Below are 24810 nucleotides of genomic sequence, written 5' to 3'. Positions count from 1 at the left end.
GAGTTTCTCCAGCACGTAGTGTTTTATCACTTTAGGCTATTTTTTCCTGTTTGCTCAGATGAAATAACTGATGCTTTCCCTTTGTCCTTCAGTATGGAGCTCCCTTCAGTCAACTTAATGCGGGGAATGAAGTGGACCAAGAAGGAAACCTTGTTTTCTCAAACTGGCGCCATGGCCTCGCACCGAAACCAGTGCTATCAGTGCGTTACAATACAGAGGAGAAGGTGAGTGAAGTAATGAGTAACTTCACAGAGCTTTTAGCTTGAATTACCCTTTTTGATGAGGATTGGCAGGAACAATTATGTTTGACTTGAAGTGAGTTTGGCCAGTTTCATCCCATCCCTATGGAAGCCAGCCTGTAACTCAGGAGCTGGACTGACACTAAACCCAAAACTGATCTCACCAGAGTAGCTGGCATTGAGTATGAGCTGCTCCTCTGAGATATTGTTAAGGTAATGAAATGATGAGGTAGTGTGAAGACAAACAAGTAAATGGATACAGAGGCAGACAAACATTTGAAAAGTAGCTGAGAAAGGCCTCTGAGCAGCAGTAGAAAGGATTCTGAGGGGGCTTCACGGTGTAGATGCTGAGAGGATATTTCCTCCTGTGGGGAAATCTAGAAACTGGGGGTGTGGGCAAAGTTTTATAAAGCCTCTTTTAAAATAGGTGCTCAACTACCTTTTAATTCAAGTCGAAGAGACTTTTCATTGTTCTGGCCTTGATCCACTCAAAATGGAATAAAAAAAAGTGTTTCAACGCATCCAACACATGTGAAAAGCTTGGCTGAGTCTGGGAACTCGTACTGTCAAGAAACAAAGTGAAGTGTTTAAATTTCCTTCACGTTCTCCCAGAGGAAGAACCATGGCAAGGCTGTCAGTCAGTTGTGACTCTGGCCCATTTCACTGACATTTTGAGAATGGTTGTTGCCTGGGCTGTTTACTGAAGTGTAGAATATCTGTCTTAGGTTCTGGAATGAACATTCCAATACCTTGATATGGTGTAGATTGGCCATCCCTCATTTCCCTTTACATGACTAGCAGATACCGCTGCTTCTTAGGTTTCTACCTCTGTCCACCAAGAATACTCCAACTTCTCAGAGCACTGGCAATTGTAATTTGAGGCCACTTACTCCTGCTTGAGTTTACAATCCTTGTGGGGCCTTGAAGCAACTGTTGCCGTTGTAATGTAACTTTAACAGGTAAGTTTGGTAAATTCTCCTGATACTAAACCACATTTGAGGCGAGTGCTGTTTGGAGGTAGGATAATTGCACGGTATTTAATGGTCCCACTTGCCTGATGTGCCTAGTTCAAACTGGGTAGTGTCAGCCATGCCCAGGGTCAAATACCCTGTTAAGGGAAGCAAGGGAAAATAGTGCAGTGTCCGACCATCGTTTTTCATATGTGCTGGAGGATCGGAAAACTACTGACCAATATGTTGGAGGACATATTATTGGAAATGTTTGGAAGGATGCTGTAAATCATCGGATTTAGATATTTCCTATCAACCTGTTCAGAGATGTTCTTGTACATCACTAGAGCAGGTAGGACCTAAACCCAGGTCTCTTGGCTGAGTGGTTGGGACACGACCACTGTGCCCTAAGAGCCCTCCCTTTATCATTTGAGGTATAAAGGTACGCATCAGTCAAGGTTGGTCAATGTGGACTAATCTGATTGTCCCTTCTTGTCACAGCATCAACAAATTCAATGAAGCTAACGCATTTAACATGGATTTTCACAAAATTGTTCAGAAAAATAAAAAGCCATGGGATCCAATGTCAAGTGGCAAATTGATTCAGAGCCAACAAAAGATGACAGTCAGAAGCTGCTTTTTGTAACTGGGCGATTGTGTGTTGCCAATGGCAGTTCAGTTCTCAGTCCCTTGCTTCTCACAATATCAATCAGTGGTTTTGACTTAAATGTAGGGGCATGATTGTGAAGTTTTCATATAATACAAAAGTTATCCCTGTGGTTGCTGTTGAGTAATAAGGCTGCTGATGAAGTGTTCGGGCAGAGAGAGAAGTGGCATTTGGAATTCATTGTGGAAAATGTGATAATGCACTTGAGAAGGGCAAACAAGAATACGCAATACACAAAGAATACACAGTAAATGGTCAGATGCTAAGATGTGTAAAGAAATGGAAGATCTTTGGAGGGCATGTCCATAGAACTCTATAAGTAACAGATTAGGAAATAAGGTAATTAAAAAGATAGACGAGTTAACTTTCCTTTATTAGCTGAAGCATAGAATTAAAGTTTAGCTAGAATTAAGTACAGAAGTACAGTGAAAAGTTGACAATGTCACCTCTCACGGTGCCATCTTAAGTACAAAGTAAGTAGGAACAAATCTTAGATACAAAATAGAGAAATATAAAAAAAGTTTTAGTGATTCAGAGTGTAAGTTAGAAAAATAATAAATAAAGTTAAAAGGATAAATATTACTGTCGGATAAACAGATTACAGATAAACATTACATTGCAGTAGATCAGCGCCGGGGGCTTCCACATAAGGTCTGACTGGGCTTGCAAGCCACTGACCACCCACACTGGACTCCAGTCCAAAAATCATCTCCACTTCACTCGGGCCTCCAGCCTGCTCCACTCCGGCCCTCAGCAGGGTGGACGTTATATTGAACTATAGAAAACACTATATACGCCATTTCGAGGCAACTGCATATAGTTTTAGTCACCACATCACAGGATGAATGTGATCGGGCTTGAAAGGGTACAGAGGGGCTTTAGGAGGATGTTACCAGGTTTGAAGAATTTTAAGTCAGGAATCTAGATTATACAAGCTGGGGTTAGTTTAGTTAAAACTGAGCAGGCTGAGAGGAGGTTTACTTAAGGTATATAAAATTATAAAGGGCTCTGATAGGAATGTCTTAATCCATTGAGCAGAGAAGTCAATAATCTGGGGTGTAGATTTGATTTAATTGGTTAGAAGCATTTTAGAAGGAGCTGAGAAGAAATGTTTTCACCCAAAGGGTGATGAGAGTCTGCAACTTATATATGAAAGCATTGTAGAGGTGGAAATCTGGATCAGTTTTTAAAAAAAGAACAACTTATACATACAGTTTAAATTCTGTAACCTACAGGGCTACGGATTTACATTGGAGAATAAGATTAGACTGGACTGCTCTTCTTTGGCCAGCACAGATACAAGGGTCAAATAGCCTGTCTCTGTGCCACATAATTTCTATGTTTCAAACAACAGCTCAGGACAGATTCTTTCCCCTTTAAAGAATCTTGGATCAATGAATCAATAGATTAAAGCTAACAGACACCCTCCACCTTATCACAACTTTAAAGTAATAAGATGACTTAAGCCATTCCAGGATGCATAATCTGTTTTTTTTTAAAACGTGCGTGGAGTCAAAGATGGAGGCATTGGGTCTGAGCCTAACTATGTGTTAAGAGTGGATTTGATTAAAATTGGGCCAATTAGCAGTGATGACCAAAAATGCAGTAAAAGAGGAAGGTGTACAGAATACATTAAAAGGGGAATAAGAAGTGAAGATTTTAAACTAAGAGAATTCCAGGCTTTGGGGCTTAGACACCTGGGGGCCTGACCATCAATTATCGATGAAGGAAAGGGAGAATTCACAAGGGACCTGAATCCTGAAGCTACCAAAATGCCATTCTGTGTAGCTCTAATTTCTCATAGCACTTCACCTGAGGTATCTTGAAGCCAGTGATCTTGGGGGGCACAAGTATGACCATTTTGTTGTCTATTTATTGGCCTGAGTTGGCTCCAGACTATTCGGAACTATTTATGATTATTTAGTGAACTGTATGTGCAGCTTGCTGACTAATGTGCAACTTCAACAATAAATGCTTTTGGGACCTCCCACTGGGACACGATAAATACTTGTGTGTGGGGAATTGAACGATGGATCATCCAATTAGCAAAGAATTCAAAATGTGACTCCAGAATGGGCTTAAAAATGGACTTTGTATCAAGACTCAAATGATGTATACTGTTGAGGATGGATCATGGGATGAACTCCATTGCTTGATGAATATGCAAAGCAAAATAGACTGGATATATTCTCTCCAAAATATCAGAGATTGTGCAATGATATATGTTTATATTTACCCATTGGTTGGGAAGTCTATGTTAATTGGCTCGTGTGTTTGTGTAATTTTATTCCAGGGCATTTCAACACAACTATCTTCTGTCATCCTCCTACCAGATTTCTGAAGACAGTTGAAATAATGAAGTTTTGAGTCACTAGCCTGTCTGAAAAATGACAGGAATAAGGAAGCAGCACCATTCATTCCATTTAGTCACTAATGTTCCCACTGAGTGACTTTACTAAATACTGGACATATCAGAGACAGTAGTGATTGCATTCTGAGTCCCCATGTTTCCATGTTGACCATTTTTGAGGTTTGAGTCATGGTCCCTAATAGAAACACAAGCATCCTCCCTTTTTTTAGTGTGTCATTGTTGTGTTTGAGATCCTGCTGGTGATTAATCATACTCCATTTCAGGCATATACAAGCCTAACTTAACTGCCCACAGTTTCAGTGAGTGTCTTTTTAATTGTTTCTAACCTGTTCAAACATGTTATGATGCACCTCCTGGGGCAGGTGGGACTTGAACCCAGACCTTCTGGTCCAAAGGTCAGGACACTGTGCTTCAAGATCCTTTGAATGTCCCTTTGCACTCTTTGGAAGTACCAAATAAATGAAATTAGATCAAATTAACAACAGATGGTCTTTTAAAAGGAGAGTGTCTCTTTATATGTGCTCATGTGAAACCCTAATCTGGCTGTATATAATCAAACACAATTGGAATACAATCAATGAACCACCTTAAACATCAGGATTTGACGAGCTCTTAGCTTTTGGTCCCATTTCTTATGCCCTCCCATACCTGTTTTCAAAATTTCCATAAGCAGCTGCAAATTTGTCATATGTGAACACGACCAACTGACTGCGATGATTTGATGTCAATTAATCTTTATTCTGTTTCTTTAAGGGACCAATAGTTATGCACAGGCGAAATGCGTCTGATTACAGTGCTGAACTAGCACTTGGGATTCGTGCTGAAATCCTGCTTCCACACGTTAGTGTTTCCAGATTGTGAGCGAGGCCATTTCTTCTTTCACACTGATCTACTTTTACACTAATCCTATTACTCAGGAATGACATGCAGCTGTATCCCCTTCGAAGCCTACAGTTAATGCATGATATTTTAATAGGGATCCCCTCTGCTGGTGACATCTCACTATCTCTAAATTTTTTATATGCATCTGGTTCTTCTTTTCAAACTGTAACCTCTACCATACGCCTGATACCTTTTTGAGCCATTATTGTTCAGTTGCTGTTGCTGGGAACTATCTGTTGTTCCGCAGGTTCTGACTATTTTCTGCAGGAACACTTTGCAGCTTGAGGGCCTTGCTCTGGTGATTTGAACCTTCATTTACCCTTTGCCTGTGGCTATTTTCTGTTCACTAAATGCAGGTATTTAAAGGGAAGGCTGGTGCTGCACAGGAAAGCTTGGTTTGGAACTGTTGCCTTCTTTCATTACTCCCACATTTCAAGATTTACTCATTTGCTGTTTCTCAATTATTTAGTCTCAATCGTTGGACAAAGCTGGAATTCTAAACAAAGCCAAGGTGGCAGATAATGGCAAGCGTATGAGGTAAGAAGACTTTCTGATTTAGCTGAGAAACTTCTATGCAGTTTTGTAGCTGCATTAGATCAGGAACTAAACTCGTGGCTGAATTCATGGATGTTTAGGTGGTTTTATGATAAACATGTTCCTATTAAAACATTATAATGGACTGATTCCTTCCTGTATCTCCTTTTCTCTGATGCCTCACTGTTTCACAGAGTAAATCATACCAGTTGAATATATAACATGTATTTTAAAGTACTGTTTCCTTTTAGCTCTGCGATGTTACGCTAGCTGCATTGGTTATTTTGTACAAAATTTTTCAATTCAGTCTGGCATATTTTATTCTGTCACTCACTAATAAGTGGTGGAGTATTATCTGGATGTGGTTGCCATATAGTTTTAAGATGGTATTTTTGACATTCGCTTTGGCATTTATAACCTTGTTTCCATATAGATTGCAGCCAACATTGCAGAGTTAGACACCATGCCAAAATCAGGAGAGTAAAGTAATGGCAATTTTTGCGGACCATTAGCTGAGCCATCATATTAGACTCTAATCCTATCAGACAAACTGACCCTCATCCAGTAACTGTTATCTCCATTGTCAGGTAAAGCTTCAGGGTAAAGGCAACCAATCACATGAATCACTACGTTAAACTCTCCAACATTAAATAAAGATATATTGCAATTTTATTTTTCATTCATTCACAGGATGAGTGAGACTCTGGCTAGGTCAGCATTTATTGCTTATCCTTAAATACCCAGAGGTCAGTTGAGATAACTTTCCGCCAAATGAAATTTTATCTATTGGGCTGGCTGTTTGAAAACTGTATGGAGACGCTAACAATATCACCACAAGCTGACATGCTTGTTCTTGAGCTCCATCCTCCCTTTGGCGTGTTCACGTGGTCAGGTTAGCAGCGTTACCCACTTACTTGTAGTGGGAGTCAAGCAGCCTCGTTAAAACCTGATCGAGACCAATTAAATTAAAGGCAGTGCTAGTAAATCTGTGGGTTCTGGCAGGTGGCAAGGGCTGGATTAGGTGTGTAGAGACATGCACTTGGCTGGGGGACCAGAATTCCAGGCAGGCCCAGAGGCCTTTGCTACCCGGCAAAGGTGCACAAGCAGGCTCAAGCCATTCTGTGGCTCTTCAAACTACCTTTGAATTAAAGATTTCGGAAAGTTGGGAAGCAACCTTTCACTTTCTTACAGTGAACACAACCTGCTGCTGCTCTCGAGTGGAAGGTCTAATTGTGAAACTGGAGATACAGCAGATCTGTCGCCAGGCCAATTAAGAAAGGCACCAATGAAGGTGACAATGAATTGCTGTTTCAGGGGTATCGTTCAATACTGAGGATTTTGCTCGCTTTACTCTGAGTTTCACTGCCACTATTTATGACTTTGCTCCTGTTATTCACAGTTATTCCCCACACACATGGCTTCATGTTCATTACTGGAAATTTCATTTGCAATACTTTTGGTTAGATTTGGCACCTGGTAACAGTCTCTATTTCTGATTCCTGATCCTGGACAGACAATGCGGCCCAGCATCGTACTGCAACAGGTTGTGGGAGCTAATTCTATCCATTAATAAACTCGCATAGAGCTTTACACAATAGCAAATTTATGTTGGCAATTTGGCCAGCCGAGGGGCAGAAGGTTCAGTTATAACGGCTGGAAATTCATGTCTGCTGCAGACTGAGATATTGATCTTTGCACTCGTATTGCCAATATTTTCACCTTTCATTTGAAACTCACCATAAAGCCAGACCCTGTAATCTGCATTCGTACTGTGCACTACTTTATTGCTGTACTTTGATTACTGCGATTATATAGTAAACAAGGAGTTTGCAGGAAATTTCTGCTGTTCCTCAATAAATGAATAGTGCTGACATTCAGGCTATGGTTACTATCACTCCTCATGCAGGTTCCTGGATTTACAAACACACTATTCCCACCACCAAACATTCAATTGCTTTTCACTGAGTAATCAGAATGTTACTTTATTCACATACAGGTTGTGGATTAACTCTTGGTTGAAGCCAGTTTTGAATATCACATGACTAGCTACACCTGTTAAGTATTCTCTTATTAAAGCCTTCCAAATACCTTAAATACTAATGGGGTTTCATCACTTCAATAAAGCTATTAAACTTCAGTCACTTGTACTAAGTTACAGAAGATCGATTTCCTGATTCTGTCCATGCCATTAGAGCACATCTGAAAATCCTCTAGCCATGCTAAATTGCCCCATAGTATTCAGGGATGTGTAGATTAGGTGGGTTACAGGGGGATGGGTCTGGGTGGGATGCTGTGAGAGTCGGTGTGGACTTGTTGGGCTGAAGGGCCTGTTTCCACACTGTAGGGAGTCTGCGTCTAAGTCGAAGACCTGTCTTTCTCTGTTGTACGCTTGTAGCCTCCAAGATATTGAGGGTTCAGAAAATCTATCTTGGGTCATTCTTCAAGAACAAACAGCAAGGAAATCGAACTCACGTGGATGGCTCCAAATTATAGCCAGCACTGGTGCAGGTTCAGTCCTTCGGCGCAGAGACCCACATTGTACAATATACACCTTGTTCAAATGGGTAAACCTTGCCCAGCTGTCAAAGCACAGGCAATGGAATGGGTAGGGAATGGAAGGGGCAGAGATTCCCTTGTTGGCTCCGTATCGATAACATAATCGGCAAAAGCCAGTGTCAGAGAAAATGTTCCCTTCCAGACCCTACACATTAGGTGGGCTGTTAAAATCAAGGGTCTCTAAATGTTCACCTGCTGACTGCTAAACTAATATTTTATGTAAGTGTTCATGGCGCATTTGCTCAGTTGGTTAGAAATGTGTTCCTCCTTCCTGTTGTGTTTGTGAGAGTGATACTGATCCTTGTCGTTTTATTTTAGGAAGAACTGGGCATCCTCATGGACTGTGCTGCAGGGTGGAATTCTGACCTTTTATAAAGATCCCAAGAATCAGTCTGCAGGCACCTTGGTAATGAGATTTAATCTAGAATATCCCCAAAGAGTAAACCTCTGATAGAAATAATGCATCTGATGAGTGTCACTTTCAGCCTCACAGCCTGAGCTGGGTAACCTGAAGGAATGGATTGTTTGGCTGACGAGCTGGCGACTCCCAGTAACCATTGAAAACAATCCATTAGAGTCATCAATATCAGCACTTATGGCCATCATCATCATCAACAATTTGCCTTTAGGTAGCATCTGTACCATAGTTAAAAAAAATCCCCAATGTGCTTCACAGGGATGTAGTCAGACAAAGCTGAGACCAATAAGGAGATGTTAGAAAGAGAGACTAAAATGGCGAGCATGGGTAATTGACTGGTGGTGGTGTTAATAAGTGGGGGAGAAAAATAACAACAGGGGAGAAAAAATGTTCAGCTATGTGTAAGAGTACTTGTTAAAAAGAAGAGCAAAAAAGGTGAGACTAAAAGCCCGGTTTTAAATCGGCGATGAAAGAATTGAAGGAAGCTGAAGGGAAAACTTAGGAAGACCATTCCGGAGCACGAGATCTACATGGGTGAAGGAATGGAGGCTATTAATTGGAGGTGGAGTACGGGTATGTGTACAGCTGTAGAAGATTAGAGATGGAAAGAACAGAATTAATCATTAGGTTGGGAATTTGAGGCACTAGGGGACAAATAGCCAATGTTTGTCAGCATGGCCAATATGTGCCAAGTGATCAGAATTGGAGTGGGACTGAATATGGGCAGCACAGTTTTGAATGAGCTGCCATTTATAGAGAATGGATTATTGGCCAGGAGAGCATTAGTACAGTTGAGTCTGGAGTTGACAAGAGTTTGTCAGAGCAACAGAGAGAATGATGGGAATAGCCAGTGTTTTAATGTAGGCCACACAGAATTAGAAGTTCAGTTAGGAATGGATAGGCTTTTTAGATTAAATTATGAACAGTGCGGTTCAGCTATAAACAGCAGCAATCCACTTGACTAGGTTACCACAGTAAATTCAAAAACTGCCTCTGAATGTTTTTCAATTGAGCTTTTGTCATGTTGTAATTTATTTGTCAATCAGCAATGATTAACAGTTATGCCTTGCCACATTTATAAAGATAAATTATGCTTTGTTATGAATGTTTAACTTCATGCCTGTACTAAGTGTGATTCTCAATGCTAAGCAGTCCATCTTGGATTTACAAACATGCAAAATTGCTGAGTGAGAAATGGCCCACCAAGCCTACTCTATGCTCTGATTCTCTTCTTCCTTACTCATAACCACATCATCACCTGGGAAAAGCAAATAAACCCAGGGTCAAAAGGGGAAAACTCAATTCATCAATAGGTCAAAAAGTTGGTCTTGGATCCAAAATGGACAGCATGTCAACAGAGCGATTATGCATGGTCCCAGGTTGTGCCATTGCAAAGCCATTGCCCAGTTGCAGCATTGGACCTCATCTTGGCAAGCTACAGGTACTAGGTGGGCATCCAGCTTGTTGTTATCTATGGCACTGATTGGGGCCAACTTGATGCTGATAGAGGCCCTTAGGTCAAGTCATGTGGAAGAAGGTGATATTGTATTGGCAGTGACCTGTAGTTCTTTCCTAGAACCTAGAGAAATACTTTGACTACACAAACTATAAAATATTTACAAATCTTTGGGCTTTTTCCTCTGCTGCCTTTTAATGGTTTCTTTTTAAACATTGCTGTTTTCCCCCCATCTAACTCCCATTAGTGCTGTAACTAACTTACCTATTACGATCCGACAACCTTCAATTAGATGGGTGCCTTGACCAACTCAGCTTTGTGTAAACCAGTTCTATGCAAAACACACCTCCAGGATCAATCCAGCATGATGCATCACAACCTGATTTGAATTCCAATTTGCCTATTTCAGGTCCAAGAAGCTGTCTTATTGACATCCCGTTTCTCCTGTAATACAACAGTCAACACCACAATTGAAACCAGAGAAATGTTTACACTGTTACACCATTATATATCACATCCAATTTTCTCTCCCATTGACGTCAAAGCAGGTTATGCATATCTAATAATGATGGCCAATTGAACATTATCCTGTTTACAACACTGTCCATAAGTAAAATTAATGCTGTAGAAGCTAATTAATTCAGACTTATTTCTTTCCACCCAAGTTATCTCTTTTCAGATCATCCAAGGTCAAGGACACCCAACAGTATTCTAATTGTAGAGTGCCAAAAGGCTTGGTGAATAGTCAGGATATGACAGTGTTATAATTCACTTTCTTCCGCATAAATACAATGCACAATCCTGAAACAAGAGCAATTCCACAGCAAAGAAACTAGTTTACACGCAAGTGGAAGTTGATGTCAGCCTCTTTCATATTGAATGTCTGTCTCTTTTTGGCTAGAAACAAGGTGCTGGCCAATTTGTGTCTGAACATACAGTTGAACTGAAAGGAGCGAGTATTGGCTGGGCAGCAAAGGACAAATCGAGCAAAAAGAATGTCTTAGAGGTGAGGATGTGCACTATTAATATCAAGCGGCAAATAAATTATCAGGAACTCCTGTGGTCCAATGGGTTGAATCCTCCTCCATCTGGGTCAGAGGTTTCAGGTTCAAATCCCAATTTAGGACATGATAATCATCAAAGGTGTATCATAATGTGGCCAAGCAGATAGATTCTCAATCTGTAAATCCTTCTGATATGCCTATTGCAGGTGGAAGAGCTTTCGGGTCAGCCTGAACCAGGCTTTAGCTGCAGTGTAACAGTGTTAAAAGACTCCATGTGTAGCTTCTTCATGTGATCAAACATCATTCTTGTTTCTGAGGGACCACCACACTAGCTAGGAAATTACTGAATATCCTTGCAAACTGACATTTTATAAAGGAAGAGATTAAAATCTTATTTGACTGTTAAATTAAAGGCAAACAGCTTTGTCTAAAACTACCAACCTTTATCCTAAATTCTCTGGCTGTTTGTGAGACACTTGTTTTAAAGTTAAAGTCTGTGTTTTTCTAATTGTGGATTCAGACCGTAGGTATTTATTACAAATTCCACTCTAACCGGAGGATTTAACATATTTAAATCAAATCTCTCTTCCAAAATAACAGGGAAAGCAATTTCCAAGAAATGTGTTTAATGCTTCTTTTCTGTTTATACATAAGATCTGTTCATCACTGGCTAGGCCAGCATTTAGTGCCAAACTGTAATTGCCCTCGAGAAGGCTAGTTACTGCCTTGAACTGCATGTAGTGTAGGTACACCCGCACTGCTGGTAGGGGAGGAGTTCCAGAAATTTGACTCAGCAACACTGAGGGAGCTGCAATTATAGTTGCAAGTCAGGACAGTGATGGCGTTCCCATACATCTACTGTCCTTGTCCTTCTAGTAGGTAGATATTATGGGTTTGGAAGGTGCTATTAAAGGAGCCATGGTGAGTTATCCCTTATTGTAGCTTTGAGCTAAATGTTTTTGCACTTTGTATTGAGCAATGAGCACAATGTCTGAACTCTTTTATTAATCCTTGCAGCTAATTACATTTTATTATTAACATTGTTTTACTATAGCAGCTGTAATTACCTAAATTACCTAAAACAAAAACTTCCGACCAGGGTTATTAGGAGATTATATTATAAAATGGCATTTGATTAATAATAAAGTGCCCTCTTTGATTTCAGTTAATGATCTCTAACCAGACCACCAAATTTATGTTATGATCCCAGACAAAATCACCAAATGATGCTGTTATCTGAGTTGGGGCGGTAACCTTTATTTCCAAAGTAGTCAAGTATGAGATCGAGGGTCTTATTAAGAGAATAAAGCTTCAAGATTCCATGATTTTGAACAAACAACAATAAACTTTACTATATATTATTGGAACAGTAAGACAATACATGTGCAACTTATTTCTAACATCCAGAATTAATATGTATTCAATGTAGGTAATGGAATGTAATCTAATACCCACAGACCATATAAAAATAGGGAATGCAATCAAGACAGCCCATTGATTTCCCAGCAACTGAAACATATGGGGAGGTGATGGCCTAGTGGTATTATTGCTGGACTGTTAACCCAGAGACCTAGATAACATTCTGGGGACCTGGGTTCAAATCCCACCATGGCAGATAGTGGAATTTGAATTCAATAAGTAAATTAAGAGTAAAATGATGACCATGAATCTATTGTTGATTGTTGGGGAAAAGCCCATCTGGTTCACTAATGTCCTTCAGGGAAGGAAACTGCTATCCTTACCTGATCTGGCCTACATGTGACTTTTCTGGGCAATAAATGCTGCCTAGCCCATGATGTTCTCATTCCATGAATGAATAAAGAAAACAAAACTCTCTCCAAATGTTAATAATACAGTGGGTCAAAAAATCTCATTAAAATTCAGAAGGGATTACAATTTTTCACTTTTGTTGATCAGACCTAGTAATTCACTCTGAAGAGCCACTCCACCATGGACCATCTCAATGACTTGTCCTGTTCTGGTCAATCACCCATGTGTCTTGGGTCCATACTCCCCTGGACTGTGAGAACTGCACTCCACTAATTTATTCACAGACACAATTCCTGCTTTTTGCCAGCAACTACTTTCACCAAACTAAATCATTGCTTGTGTTTTATTCCTGAGCTTCCATCTTGTTCAGCTGCAGCAAGCAGATACTGCTCATAGCTTTTTAATCCCCACTCATAGATGTAATGAACCATTAGTAGCACCTAGCCCCTGTTGTGAGTCACCACAACTTCCATGGGCTTTTCCTGAACTCTGATTGCAACATCTGGCTGCCTAGAACTTTGCCCAAGTACTAACAACGCAGAGGTATCCAAATGTTCTTGACTTCTCCCCCATATCCCCAACCATACAACTCAGCAATAAGATCAATGGTTCATTTCTACATTGAGATTGCTTCTCTTTCTCCTGGGACTTCACTGAACCCCAACTACACATGACCATTTAAATGCTCTAGGATCTCTCTGAACACTCCAACCAAATAACCTATGTAGTTCAGTTACCTTTCCTTCTTATACAGCTGAAAATCAGTATTTCTAACATGATGTCTTCTCTCACAACTCACTCCTATCTGCTGACTTTATTTACACTCTCTGTATTACTCTGAACTGCTCTTCAATGACCACTGAATTATCCTGAGGGACATAAAAAAAACTGCAAAAAACTGCTGCCCTATTGCTGGGCAGAATTGAAGTTACCACCCAACAATTCTTTGAACTGAGTGAGCTCTGAATGTTACAATCTCAGAAAATGCTGGCTTGCCCTGCACAAAAATATGTTGTAGCTGAGGATTTCACCAAATTAAGGGTTGGTGAAGTTTGAAAATCTGTTTTACAAGTTACCAAATTGCTTTGATCCCTTACAATTTGCCTACCAGAGCAACAAGTACACAGCTGATGCCATCTCCCCGGCCTTACACCCATCCCTGGAACATCTGGATAACAAGGATACCTACATCAGGCTCTTACTTATTAACTACAGTTCAGCCATCAAAACCAGAATTCCAAACAGACTCATCTCTAAACTTTGAGACCTAGGTCTCGGCTCCCACTTCTGTAACCAGATCCTCGATTTCCTGACCCATAGACTGCAATCAGTAAGGATAGGCAACAGCACCATCTCCACCATAATCTTCAACATCAGTGCCCCACAAGACTCATTATCAGCCCCCTACTATACTACTTTTCACTCAACTGTGTGGCCAAATTCCACCCCGACTCCGTTTACGAGTTTGCTGATGACACCACTGTTGTAGATCGGATCCTAAACAACGATGAGACAGAGTACAGGAAAGAGATTGAGTGCTTAGTGGCATGGTGTAACAACAACAATTTCTCCATCAACATCAGCAAAATGAAGAGGCTGGTCATTAACTTAAGGAAGTGGAGTGGAGGGCACACCGCATGGGCATCAATGGTGCTGACATGGAGATGGTCAAGAGCACCAAGTTCCTAGGAGTGATGATCATCTGCAATCTGTCCTGGGCCACCCAAGTCAATGTAACAGTCAAGAAAAAACAGCAACATCTGTACTTCCTCAGGAGGCTAAGGAAATTCAGCATGTCCACAAGGACTCTTACCAATTTTTATAGATGCTGCAGAGGAAGTATCCTATCTGGATGCATCACTGCGTGGTATGGCAACTGCTCTGCCCAAGTCCGCAAGAAACTACAGAGAGATGTGAACACAGCCCAGTCCGTCACTCAAACCATCCATTGACCCCATGCTGCCTCAGGAAAGCAACCAACATAATCAAAGACCCTTCCTACCCCAGTCATACTCTCTTCCGCCCTCTTCTGTCAGGCAGAAGATATAAAAGTTTGTGTACACTTACAAACAGAACTGCTTCTTCCCTGTCGTTATCAGACTTTTGAACGGACCTGTCATGTTAATTCTGATCTCTCTCTGTATTCTGCTACCCTGATGCACTTTGTATGGTACAATCTGTCTGCATAGCACACAACACAACACCCTTCACTGTATCTTGGTGCATGTGCCAACAATACATTAATCAGTCATCAAGTTACAGTCAGCTGAACATTACACATGCCCTCTCCCCACCTACATATTGTACCAGCTGTGCCCATCTACTGTTGCTTTGCAGTGGTGGAGGTGGCAGGCAGCTGGTATACCCATGAGTCAGCCAATAGCAGCCTGAATATCTTGCCACTTCTCAGATTTTTCCCATGGGGTAGATGCCCACACAGTGACCCATTGGCAACCTTGCCATACCAGGGGTCTAGTCTCCTGTTGGCAACACTGTGCCAATCAGAGGCCCCACATGAGGTATTCCATCCCTGCCTACAGTTCAACTTCAGACTCCCTTGTACTGCCATATCACCTGATTTGCCAGGATCTGCCAATGAGACCCCAAACTTAGTGGAAAATGTGGGTCCGTCATGGCTCCCACTCAGGATTGTCTTTGGTTTTACTGCATCTTTGATGATTTATGTTGTGCTGTATTAGTGGCCAACATGTGCATCAAATTCTTTCCTCTCATTAGGGTGTATTCATTTGACTCACACTCACTGCAGTTAGTCACTGAGGGAGAGACAGCAGATTGGAGATATAGCTGCAACACTTTATTGCTGGTTTTCTGACTCGTGGTCTCTCAAATGCTCTGCCTGATAGAGATTACAGGACTGATGAGTCTCTACTCTCATTTCTTTTTTCTGGTGTCCTCTGGACATTAAAGATGAAATCTTGACACTAATTAGATTTTTAAAAATCTTCAAGAAATATAAATAGAACGATATGATTAATATTAAACATGCCCTCGTAGATCAATGAGGAGATAACCCTACTTCTTATATTCCCTTCTGCAGAAGGTGAAGAGAGATTCTGTAGGTACCCAGTGCCTTACCCAGCGAATGAGTCTCAATGTACAGGTGAGGGGTGGATATGACTAGGCTACTCAGTCCCAGGATGGGGAAGGATTCACAGCTGACCTGATATAGGATATTTTCCAGTGATCAGGAATGGCAACCCAAAGGAATTCTTCCTAGCTATACCTCTCTGTTTGACCCAGAGCAACACCTGGAATGCAGCTAGAGTGGTTTCTCCTCTTAGGATGGTCACAATGTCCTTTTTCTCGTCTTCAGCTAAAAACCCGAAGGGGCTCAGAGTACCTCCTACAGTACGATACAGAGTCCGTAATCGGGGACTGGTTTAAGATAATCAATGAAAGTATCCATCAACAGGTAAGTGACTGAGAAAGCAGCCAGAGGTATTTTACATATGATGGATATGGGGGGGATTACATTGGGAGGAGGAAACATTTACTGTCAGCAAACCAAAAGAAAGGGACATTGAAACTCTTCAAGGCACTCAAAGTTATTGCTGTTGGATGTCTGTTCTTATTCCAAAAAAACACTTCAGGTAGCATTGGAAGGTTAGGCTTTCGGTTTCTTTGAGAAAAGAAAGCTGAGGACTGATGGAGCACTTTGAAATAAAGATTTGATCAATTAGAATGAGGTTTTCTTGTCAAGTGTACTCAAGTACAGGGATAGAGAACTACAGTGAAAAGTTTACAATGTTGTCATTCATGGTACCATCTTAGGTAAAGAGTAGCAAAATAAAGAAACAAGTTAAAAGTTCTTGTCAATGCAAAGTAGTAAGTAAGAAATAAAGTTAAAAGTTCCAATCAGGTGGCTTTAGAGAGAACGTGCCCTCTTTGGGGAAGACTACACTGAGGATTTGCATGGAAACTCTGATGAAATATATTCCAGAAACAGGGGTGGTATTTGCAGATCTCTGGAGGAGGAGTGAGTGTGAAGACTAGATGGCTTGTCTCCAATCTGCCAGAGCCAAGTAACTCGGGCCATTCACAGAACATAGTCAGAAAGAAATCCAAATCTGAAGAAAGGTTTTCACTTACAGTGTGGAGAATGTGGAACTCAGTACCACCAGGAGTGGTTGAGATGAGTAATATTTCATTGAAGAATAGACTAGTTTATGGAGGAGAGATGGTTACAATGGTAAATTTAGATGAGGAAAAATAGGCAGAGATGAAGTGGAGCATTAATACTGGCAGGGACTAGTTTGACTGAATGGCCTATTTCTGAGCCATTTATCTTTTTTTTTGCAGTCCATGTGATAGGGTGTTCCTAGCATTTGGCCCCTGCAATGTTGAAGGAGTAGGTGATATTTCCAAATCAGTATAGGGTGTGATTTAGAGGGGAACCTGCAAGTTGTGGTGTTCTCATGTAGTTATTGCCCTCGATGTTGGTGGTCCCTGCTTTGGGAGGTACCTTTGTATCTGGAATGATGTCCTAGCTCCAGAATTGTTGATATTTTTATTGCTTCTCCTCACATGTCTCTTGTTACCAAAGATACCATATGATGGCAGATATGAGGATGGGTCTAGCCTACAGATAATGTGTGGTTTGTGGAAAATGGATGTGGCTGTGTCAGAGAGGCAAAGCATGTTCTCATCCATTATCCTCCAGATTACAATTCTTGGAAATGTCCTGCAGTTAGCTGTCCACTCCACAAATCTCTAACATCCATGTGCAATGGAGTCAGAAGTCACACAACACCACGTCATAGTCCAACATGTTTATTTGAAATCACAAGCTTTTGGAGCGCTGCTGCTTTGTCAGGTGAAATCTGTGTGTAATGGCATTGATTCAATGTATTCTCTTTTGCTTCTCCACTTAAGGTGGATACTGTCAGCACAGATGAAGTTGATGCTGATGTAGCTGGATCTGAGAAACATAACAGCAAAGATAAAGATGACAAGAGGATTCGTGGTAAATGTCTCAATGAGTTTGTAGAGTGTATTTATTTACCAATGGGCAATTGGGAACCAATTTCCAATTCTCATATCACAGAATTGAACTAAATGCCACAACCAATCCCCAGGGCCTCTCAGTGACGTGTCTCCCTCCCTCTCCCTTATTCTCTGCAAGGTTGCTTCACTGGGTCTGCGTGTTCCATAACTGTTTATGACTGATGATACAGTCTGCTTTTCCCCAGGGACTTTGACAGGCTGAGCTATGGCAAATGCATATCCACCCATGACCTTTCTATTTTTACATGTGGTGTGCAAGTCATTCCCATTCCCAATCATTTGCCCAAGGTGCTATAATTGCCTACTCTTTGGCATTTTCCTTTCCCACTTCTGTGGATTTTTAAAAATGTTTCATTAATCCATGAATGTATTGGTGGCAAGACTAGCATTTGTTGCCTGTTTGAAATTGCCCTTGGTAAGATGCTAGTGAGCTTCTTTGTTGAACCACCAGAGTCGATATGGTGTAAGGACACCGACGGTGCTGTCAGGGAATTCCAGCATTTTGACCCAGTCACAATAAAGAAGTACTGTATAATTCCAAGTCATGTCCATTCCAGAATGGCTATGTCAAAAGAACAGTTTGAGTACAGAAGACCCATTACCTCCTTTTGATCTCAGCCTCCCTCAATGTCAACACTTCCATCTTTCCAATACAACGTCCAGGAGCTGCTCCAGTGTCCTGGCCTCATTTCACGTTCCCTGGTGATCTGTTCCACTTGTAATTCTTCTGCAAATTATTCCGAAACAGAGTCCTGAATCAAAACAAAGTGTTGGAGAAACTCAGCAGGTCTGAAGAAGAATCATATTGGACTCTCAATGTGAACTCTGTTTCACTGTCTACAGATCTGCCAGACCAGTTTGAGTTTCTCCAGTGCTCTGCTTTTGATTCAGATTTCCAGCATCTATAGTATTTTGCTTTTACTCTTCAAATCATAAGTTTGTGGATTCTAAGTCCCACTTCAGAGGCTTGAGCAAAAAATCAAGGCTGAAGCTGTAGTGCAACACCGAAGGATCACCACCTTCTAGATTAAAAGCTAAGTGAAGACCAACCCTCCTGGGTAAGCATCACAGAACCCATGGTCCCATCTGAACAAGACCAAAGCAGTCCTAGACAATATTTCTTCTGAAGTAACATCATCCAGATAGGTTGTTGTGGTCACTTACCTCCATGCTGTTTGTGGGATTGTGCTGTGCATAGTTTTGACAGGCATTTTTCCCCAATTGCAACAGGAACAGTATTTTGCAAGTACTTAATTTGCTGTGAAGCCCTTCCCACATCCCATGGAAACGGCAGTCAAAACACTGAATCCTGAAAACATGGAACAGAAGCAATATCAAAAGGAGGAGCAAATGTCTGAAATGGCAGAAGCAATGCTCCTTTTAAAACTTGGTTATGTATGGTCTTTTTGTTTAGTGTGAGGTCCCTTTATATCTTTTTGGAACAATAGGTCACATTTGTTATTTCTCTGAGAACAACAATTGTGCAGTAATTTTCAAGTGACTGAATAGTTACGTACTCAATCTGGCAAGAACGTTGGGTAGAGATAGTAGGAACTGCTGATGCTGGAGTCTGCGATAACACAATATGGAGCTGGAGGAACACAGCAGGCCAGGCAGCATCAGAGGAGCAGGAAAGCTGACATTTCGGGTCAGGACCCGTCTTGAGAAATGGGGGAGGGGAAGGGGGTTCTGAAATAAATAGAGAGGGGGAACGTGATGAAAGAAGGTGGATAGAGGAGCAGATAGGTGGAGAGAAGATGGACAGGTCAAGGAGGCGGGGATGAAGCCAGTAAAGGTGCGTGTAGGTAGGGAGTTGGGATGGGGGTTGGTCAGTGAGGAGGGAGAGGCAGGTAGGTGGGAGGGAAGACAGACAGGTTAAGGAGGCGGGGATGGGAGGTGAGGGCTGGTCTTGGGATGAGGTTGGGGGTGGGGAGATCTTGAAGCTTGTAAAGTCCACATTGAGACCATTGGGTTGTAGGGTTCCCGGGCGGAATATGAGGCGCTGTTCCTCCAGTTTTTGGGTGGCATCGTTGTGGCACTGGAGGAGGCTCAGGATGGACATGTCGTCCAAGGAGTGGGAGGGGGAGTTGTTTCGACTGGGAGGTGTTATCGTTTGTCATGAACCGAGCGTTGGTGTTCCACAAAGTGGTTTCCAAGTCTCTGCTTTGTTTCCCCGATGTAGAGGAGGCCACATCGGGATAACAGATACAATAGACCACATTAGCAGATGTGCAGGTGAACATCTGTTTGATGTGGAAGGTTTTCTTGGGGCCTTGGATAGGGGTGATGGGGGAGGTGTAGGAGCAGGTGTAGCACCTCCTGCGGTTGCAGGGAAAAGTGCCGGGGGTGGTGGGGCTGGTGGGGAGCATGGAGCGGACGAGGGAGTCGCGGAGAGAGCAGTCCCTCTGGAAGTCAGATAAGGGTGGGGAGGGAAATATATCCTTGGTAGTGGGATCGGATTGCAGGTGGCGGAAATGGTAGAGAATGATGCGTTGAATCTGGAGGTTGATGGGGTGATACGTGAGGACAGGGGGATTCTGTCTTTGTTGTTATTGTGGGGAGCGGGTGTGAGGACTGAGATACGGGAAACACAAGAGATGCAGTCGAGAGTGTTTTCGACCACTGTAGGAAGGAAATTGCAGTCCTTGAAAAACGAGGACATCTGGGATGTCCGGGAGTGGAATGCCTCATCTTGGGAGCAGATGCGGCGACGGTGAAGGAATTGGGAATAGGGGATAGCATTCTTGCAGGAAGGTGGGTGAGAGGAGGTGTATTCTAGGTAGCTGTGGGAGTCGGTGGGCTTGAAATAGATATCGGTTTCCAGGTGGTTACCAGAGATGGAGACAGAGAGATCCAGGAAGGAGAGCAAGGTATCAGATATGGTCCAGGTGAACTTAAGGTTGGGGTGGAAGGTGTTAGTAAAGTGGATGAACTGTTCGAGCTTCTTGTGGGAGCACGAGGCGGCGCCGACACAGTCATCAATGTAGCGGAGGAAGAGGTAGGGGATCGGGCCATTGTAGCTGTGGAAGAGGGAATGTTCCATGTATTCCACAAAGAGGCAGACGTAGCTTGGGCCCATGCGGGTTCCCATGGCCACCCCTTCCATCTGTAGGAAGTGGGAGGAATTGAAGGAGAAGTTGTTAAGGGTAAAGACGAGTTCGGTTAGGCGGATTCGGGTGTCGGTGGAGGGCGACTGGTCAGGCCTGCGGGAGAGTAAGAAACGGAGGGCTTTTAGGCCCTCTGCATGGGCAATACAAGTATTTCGGGACTGGGCGTCCATGGTGAAGGTGAGGTGTTGAGGGCCAGGGAATCGGAAGTTTTGGGGGAGGTGGAGGGTGTGGATGGTGTCACAGATGTAGGTGGGGAGTTCCTGGACCATGAGGGAGAAAATGGAGTCGAGATAAGTGGAGATAAGTTCGGTGGGACAGGAGCAGGCAGAGACAATGGGTCGACCAGGGCAGTCGGGTTTATGGATTTTGGGAAGGAGATAGAAATGGGCGGTGCGAGGTTGGGGAACGACGAGGTTGGAGGCTGCGGGTGGGAGGTCATCTGATGTGATGAGGTTGTGGAAAGTCTGGGAGATGACGTTTTGGTGGTCGGGGCGGGGTCATGATCAAGGGGGCGGTAGGAGGAGGTGTCAGAGAGTTGGCACCTGGCCTCGGCGATGTCGAGGTCAGTGCGTCATACCACAACTGCGCCTTCCTTGTCCGCAGGTTTTTTGAAGTAATTGTAAAAAGGTCCGGGGTGCGATCAAATGATTTGTTTTACACAGCATAAGGCTAAGTCTCAAATGCATTGACTGAAAGGGTGGTAGGAGCAGATTCAATAATGACATTCAAAACACTTGGGAAAAGCTTTGCAGGAAAGTTCCTCAAAAGATCTTGTAGAGGCATGATGGGGCCAAATGGTCTCTTTCTGTACTGTACGGTTCAAATGCTGGGAGCAGAAAATCTCCATCTTGAAACATCACAGCATCTCGAACTGTTTTTGCGTATTGTAAAGATTTGTGCAGTTCCCTAGTTACGCCATACCTTGAGCTGCCTGGCTCCCAGTATACTGGAAGCAATGTCAGGATTAACTCTCTTTCTCTTTACTTCAGGGCCTCCCAGAAATTCCTCAGTCAACAGCGCTGAAAGCACCGATCACAAGAAAGTCAAGATCAAATTGAAAAGATTCTTGCTGCGGAGACCAACGCTGCAAAGTGTGAGGGAAAAGGGTTATATCCAAGGTAAGAAAAAACAGTGTGAGGCAGTATAGCAACAATTACAGAGCATTCGGAAATTGCACAAGTTACGATAACCTGCCAACCATTTTGTTTTAATTAGACCCCACCCACCGACAGCTAACAAAATGAGCTGTTTTACTCAAGACTCCCTGGGTAGAATCTTTCTCACATGAAGTGACACTGAAGATAATTGGGCAATTGGCATCAAAATCCACCCTTTTCCAGTCACCACAGAAGTTCAATTCTGGCCAAGAAAATCTTCTCACCAGGCTAATTAAGATCGTTAAGTTTTCAAAAAGGGCCTTTTTCACGGCACAGCTACGATTAATCCTGTTTTCAGCAGCTGAGACTGCCGGCAGATTTCCTGACTGGCAAGAGTGAGTGGCCCGCTACCCGGGCATTGGGAATTGGGGGGCCTCGATTAGCCCCAATCTGGGCATGGCAGAGGGTGCAGATGAGGCAAGGGGGTGGCAACTGAAAGCCCCACCCTGGCCCTTGCTTTCAATCCTCCGCCAGGCCAGTTCCCAAAATGTCACATCCCACGATCCTCCCGAGAAAGCACTTCCCATGCCTGCTGCTCCCAGACTCTGGCATTGCTGTGGCACAGGCAGCTAGGCCTTGGAAGGAGCACTCATTAATTTTCTGAGTACTGCATATTATTTGTGAACAATTTGTTCTATGTTTCTGTACGTTTTGTCCACCTCAAAGTCACAGGAATTAGTGCAGCAGGAGCACCATTTGGCCTACTGTACCAGGTTGCAACTAGGCCTGTGTTCCTATGGAAACACGAGGAAAACGTAACACAAATGGGGAAATAAAACACACTGGGAATTCTTTTTTAGTACAGGAAATATCAAATGATATTATAAAAAGTATATGAACAAAATAAAGAGGAAGTGAAGAAAGACATTTGGCTCTTCAAGCTGGCTATGCTTATATGAAGATCATGGCTGATCTTCCACATCATCTCAAACCTCCTGCTGCATTTTCTCATCCTTTAATTTCCTTGGTTCCCAAAATTCCATCGACATTTGTCTTGAATACTGAGCATCCACGGTTCTCTAGTGGTAGGCTGTTCTAAAAATTCATAACCCTTTTAATGAAGACATTTCTCCTCATCTCAGTCCCAATTACTGATCCCTTACTCTGAGACAGTGACCTGTATTCTAAATTCCCCAACCAGCACTGAGGAATGCTGGATCAAAGGTCTTGTCTCAAAGTTTGGAAAGTACCAGTTTTCAGGAATTTTTGAGATACTTTTTGGAATGATCAGGATAATGCCATTGTTTTTCATGTACTAAGTTCAAAAGAATAATTTTAATTAAATCTTAATATTATCAGAAATATCAGTCTAATGGTTTATGAATATAATGCTTTATCTATTAATCTAAACATTATTTGTTCTATATAATCATATATTTCATAGTTAGTATCTTTTTTATATCAATGCATGCACTTTAGTTAATAGTCTCCCACCATGTTAATGTAATTGGTGAGTTGGAATATGTAAAATGTGAGTATAAAAGGATCTCAGATTAAGTTCATAAGTATATGTACATTCTTATGCTAACTGCACACTGATGTGACGAAATCCGCCTTATAAAATGTAATATGGTCTTTGTATGTTTAGCCATATATACTGCTGTAGGAGAACGTACCCATTTGTATACCCTGGAGTTTACAGCACCTTCTCTAGCCTTACATTAGCTTCTCTGATCATCATTCACTGTTCTGAGTTTTCTAGTGTGGCTTGGGTTTAATGGCCAGAGACTCAGCATTATGTGATTTTGGGTTTTACAGATCAAGTATTTGGTTGCTATTTGGCGGACCTGTGCCAGCGGGAGAATACCACAGTACCACGTTTTGTGATGCAGTGCATTCAAGCTGTAGAGAAACGAGGTAATGTTTGGGAACGCTGCCTCTTAAAGTTAGACCTCTCCTGATTACTGTAAGAGGAACATCATTTTAAATACATTACTCGAACATTTTTAATTTTACTCCGTGATGTCCCATGATGGTGATCATTAACAGACAAAGCAAAATTTAATCTCTTGCTCTCTCCTTGTAACAACCCTCACACTTTCCGGTCTACCATTTTTTACCAAATTCTTCCTCTAACACTTTCTATCTCATTCTGTTTGACATCCATTCTTCTTCTCTCTCCAAATAGCTCAATACCTCTTTGTGTCAGCTCTGCAGCTGTTCTCCTTCCCTCTTCTCGCTGTTATTATGTTGTCTCCTCTCTCTCCTTTGTCATTTACGCCATCCAGAACAGAGAAGGTGGGTGGGAGGTAGCAATGAAGCTGGATATCACATGCATGTAACATGGTACATGATGTCACCAACGCGAAATGTACAATGCTTAAACCTTGGCAGTTTCAGAGCTGACAGCAAATAGATAGGAAGTGAAGCCAGTGTGCCCATGCATGGAATAGTAGCAGTAGAACATTGCACAGCCAAGCTTGACTTATGCTTTGTCTGTGTGACACTTCCAAGCATGAAAAATCTTATACTTTGGGCTGTGACTAAATCTTACCTAGTCCTAAATTCAGAGTATAAAAACCCTGCCCAGTATCCTGATTATGGATCATTACAAATTATCAACAACATATCTGGGGAAAATTGATGTGGTGCCTATTTTTCTGTTGTTTGGTTCAGGTATGATCACTGCCCCAATTTAAGAAAGCCTTATCTAAGACTTTAACTTCTTTTT

General features: G+C 42.2%; 1 protein-coding gene and 1 long non-coding RNA gene across 4 annotated transcripts in view; one reads left to right on the top strand and one right to left on the bottom strand.

Annotated features, from left to right (window-relative positions):
* Positions 1–24810, top strand: part of arhgap27l (Rho GTPase activating protein 27, like) — a 261659-nt gene that overhangs the window by 224558 nt on the left and 12291 nt on the right. For 2 of the 3 annotated variants that reach the window (XM_048614813.1, XM_048614815.1), the window contains exons 5-13: positions 93–224; positions 4981–5067; positions 5579–5646; positions 8518–8605; positions 10975–11079; positions 16182–16280; positions 17741–17831; positions 21972–22100; positions 23898–23996. In XM_048614813.1, the coding sequence (XP_048470770.1) occupies positions 93–224; positions 4981–5067; positions 5579–5646; positions 8518–8605; positions 10975–11079; positions 16182–16280; positions 17741–17831; positions 21972–22100; positions 23898–23996 (898 nt within the window). The remainder of the gene's footprint in view (positions 1–92; positions 225–4980; positions 5068–5578; positions 5647–8517; positions 8606–10974; positions 11080–16181; positions 16281–17740; positions 17832–21971; positions 22101–23897; positions 23997–24810) is intronic. The other variant, XM_048614814.1, reaches the window with a different exon arrangement.
* Positions 17623–22074, bottom strand: LOC125486611. Its single transcript, XR_007265254.1, has 4 exons — positions 21904–22074; positions 19037–19181; positions 18475–18624; positions 17623–17786 (listed from the first exon to the last, which is right to left on the bottom strand). It is a non-coding gene; the product is annotated as an uncharacterized LOC125486611 (long non-coding RNA).

This window comes from Rhincodon typus, chromosome 30 (assembly GCF_021869965.1).
Source record: "Rhincodon typus isolate 14 chromosome 30, sRhiTyp1.1, whole genome shotgun sequence".
NCBI classification, from domain to species: domain Eukaryota; kingdom Metazoa; phylum Chordata; class Chondrichthyes; order Orectolobiformes; family Rhincodontidae; genus Rhincodon; species Rhincodon typus.
The sequence above is the reverse complement of the archived record's forward strand: the minus strand, read 5'-3'. Positions and strand labels throughout refer to the sequence as shown.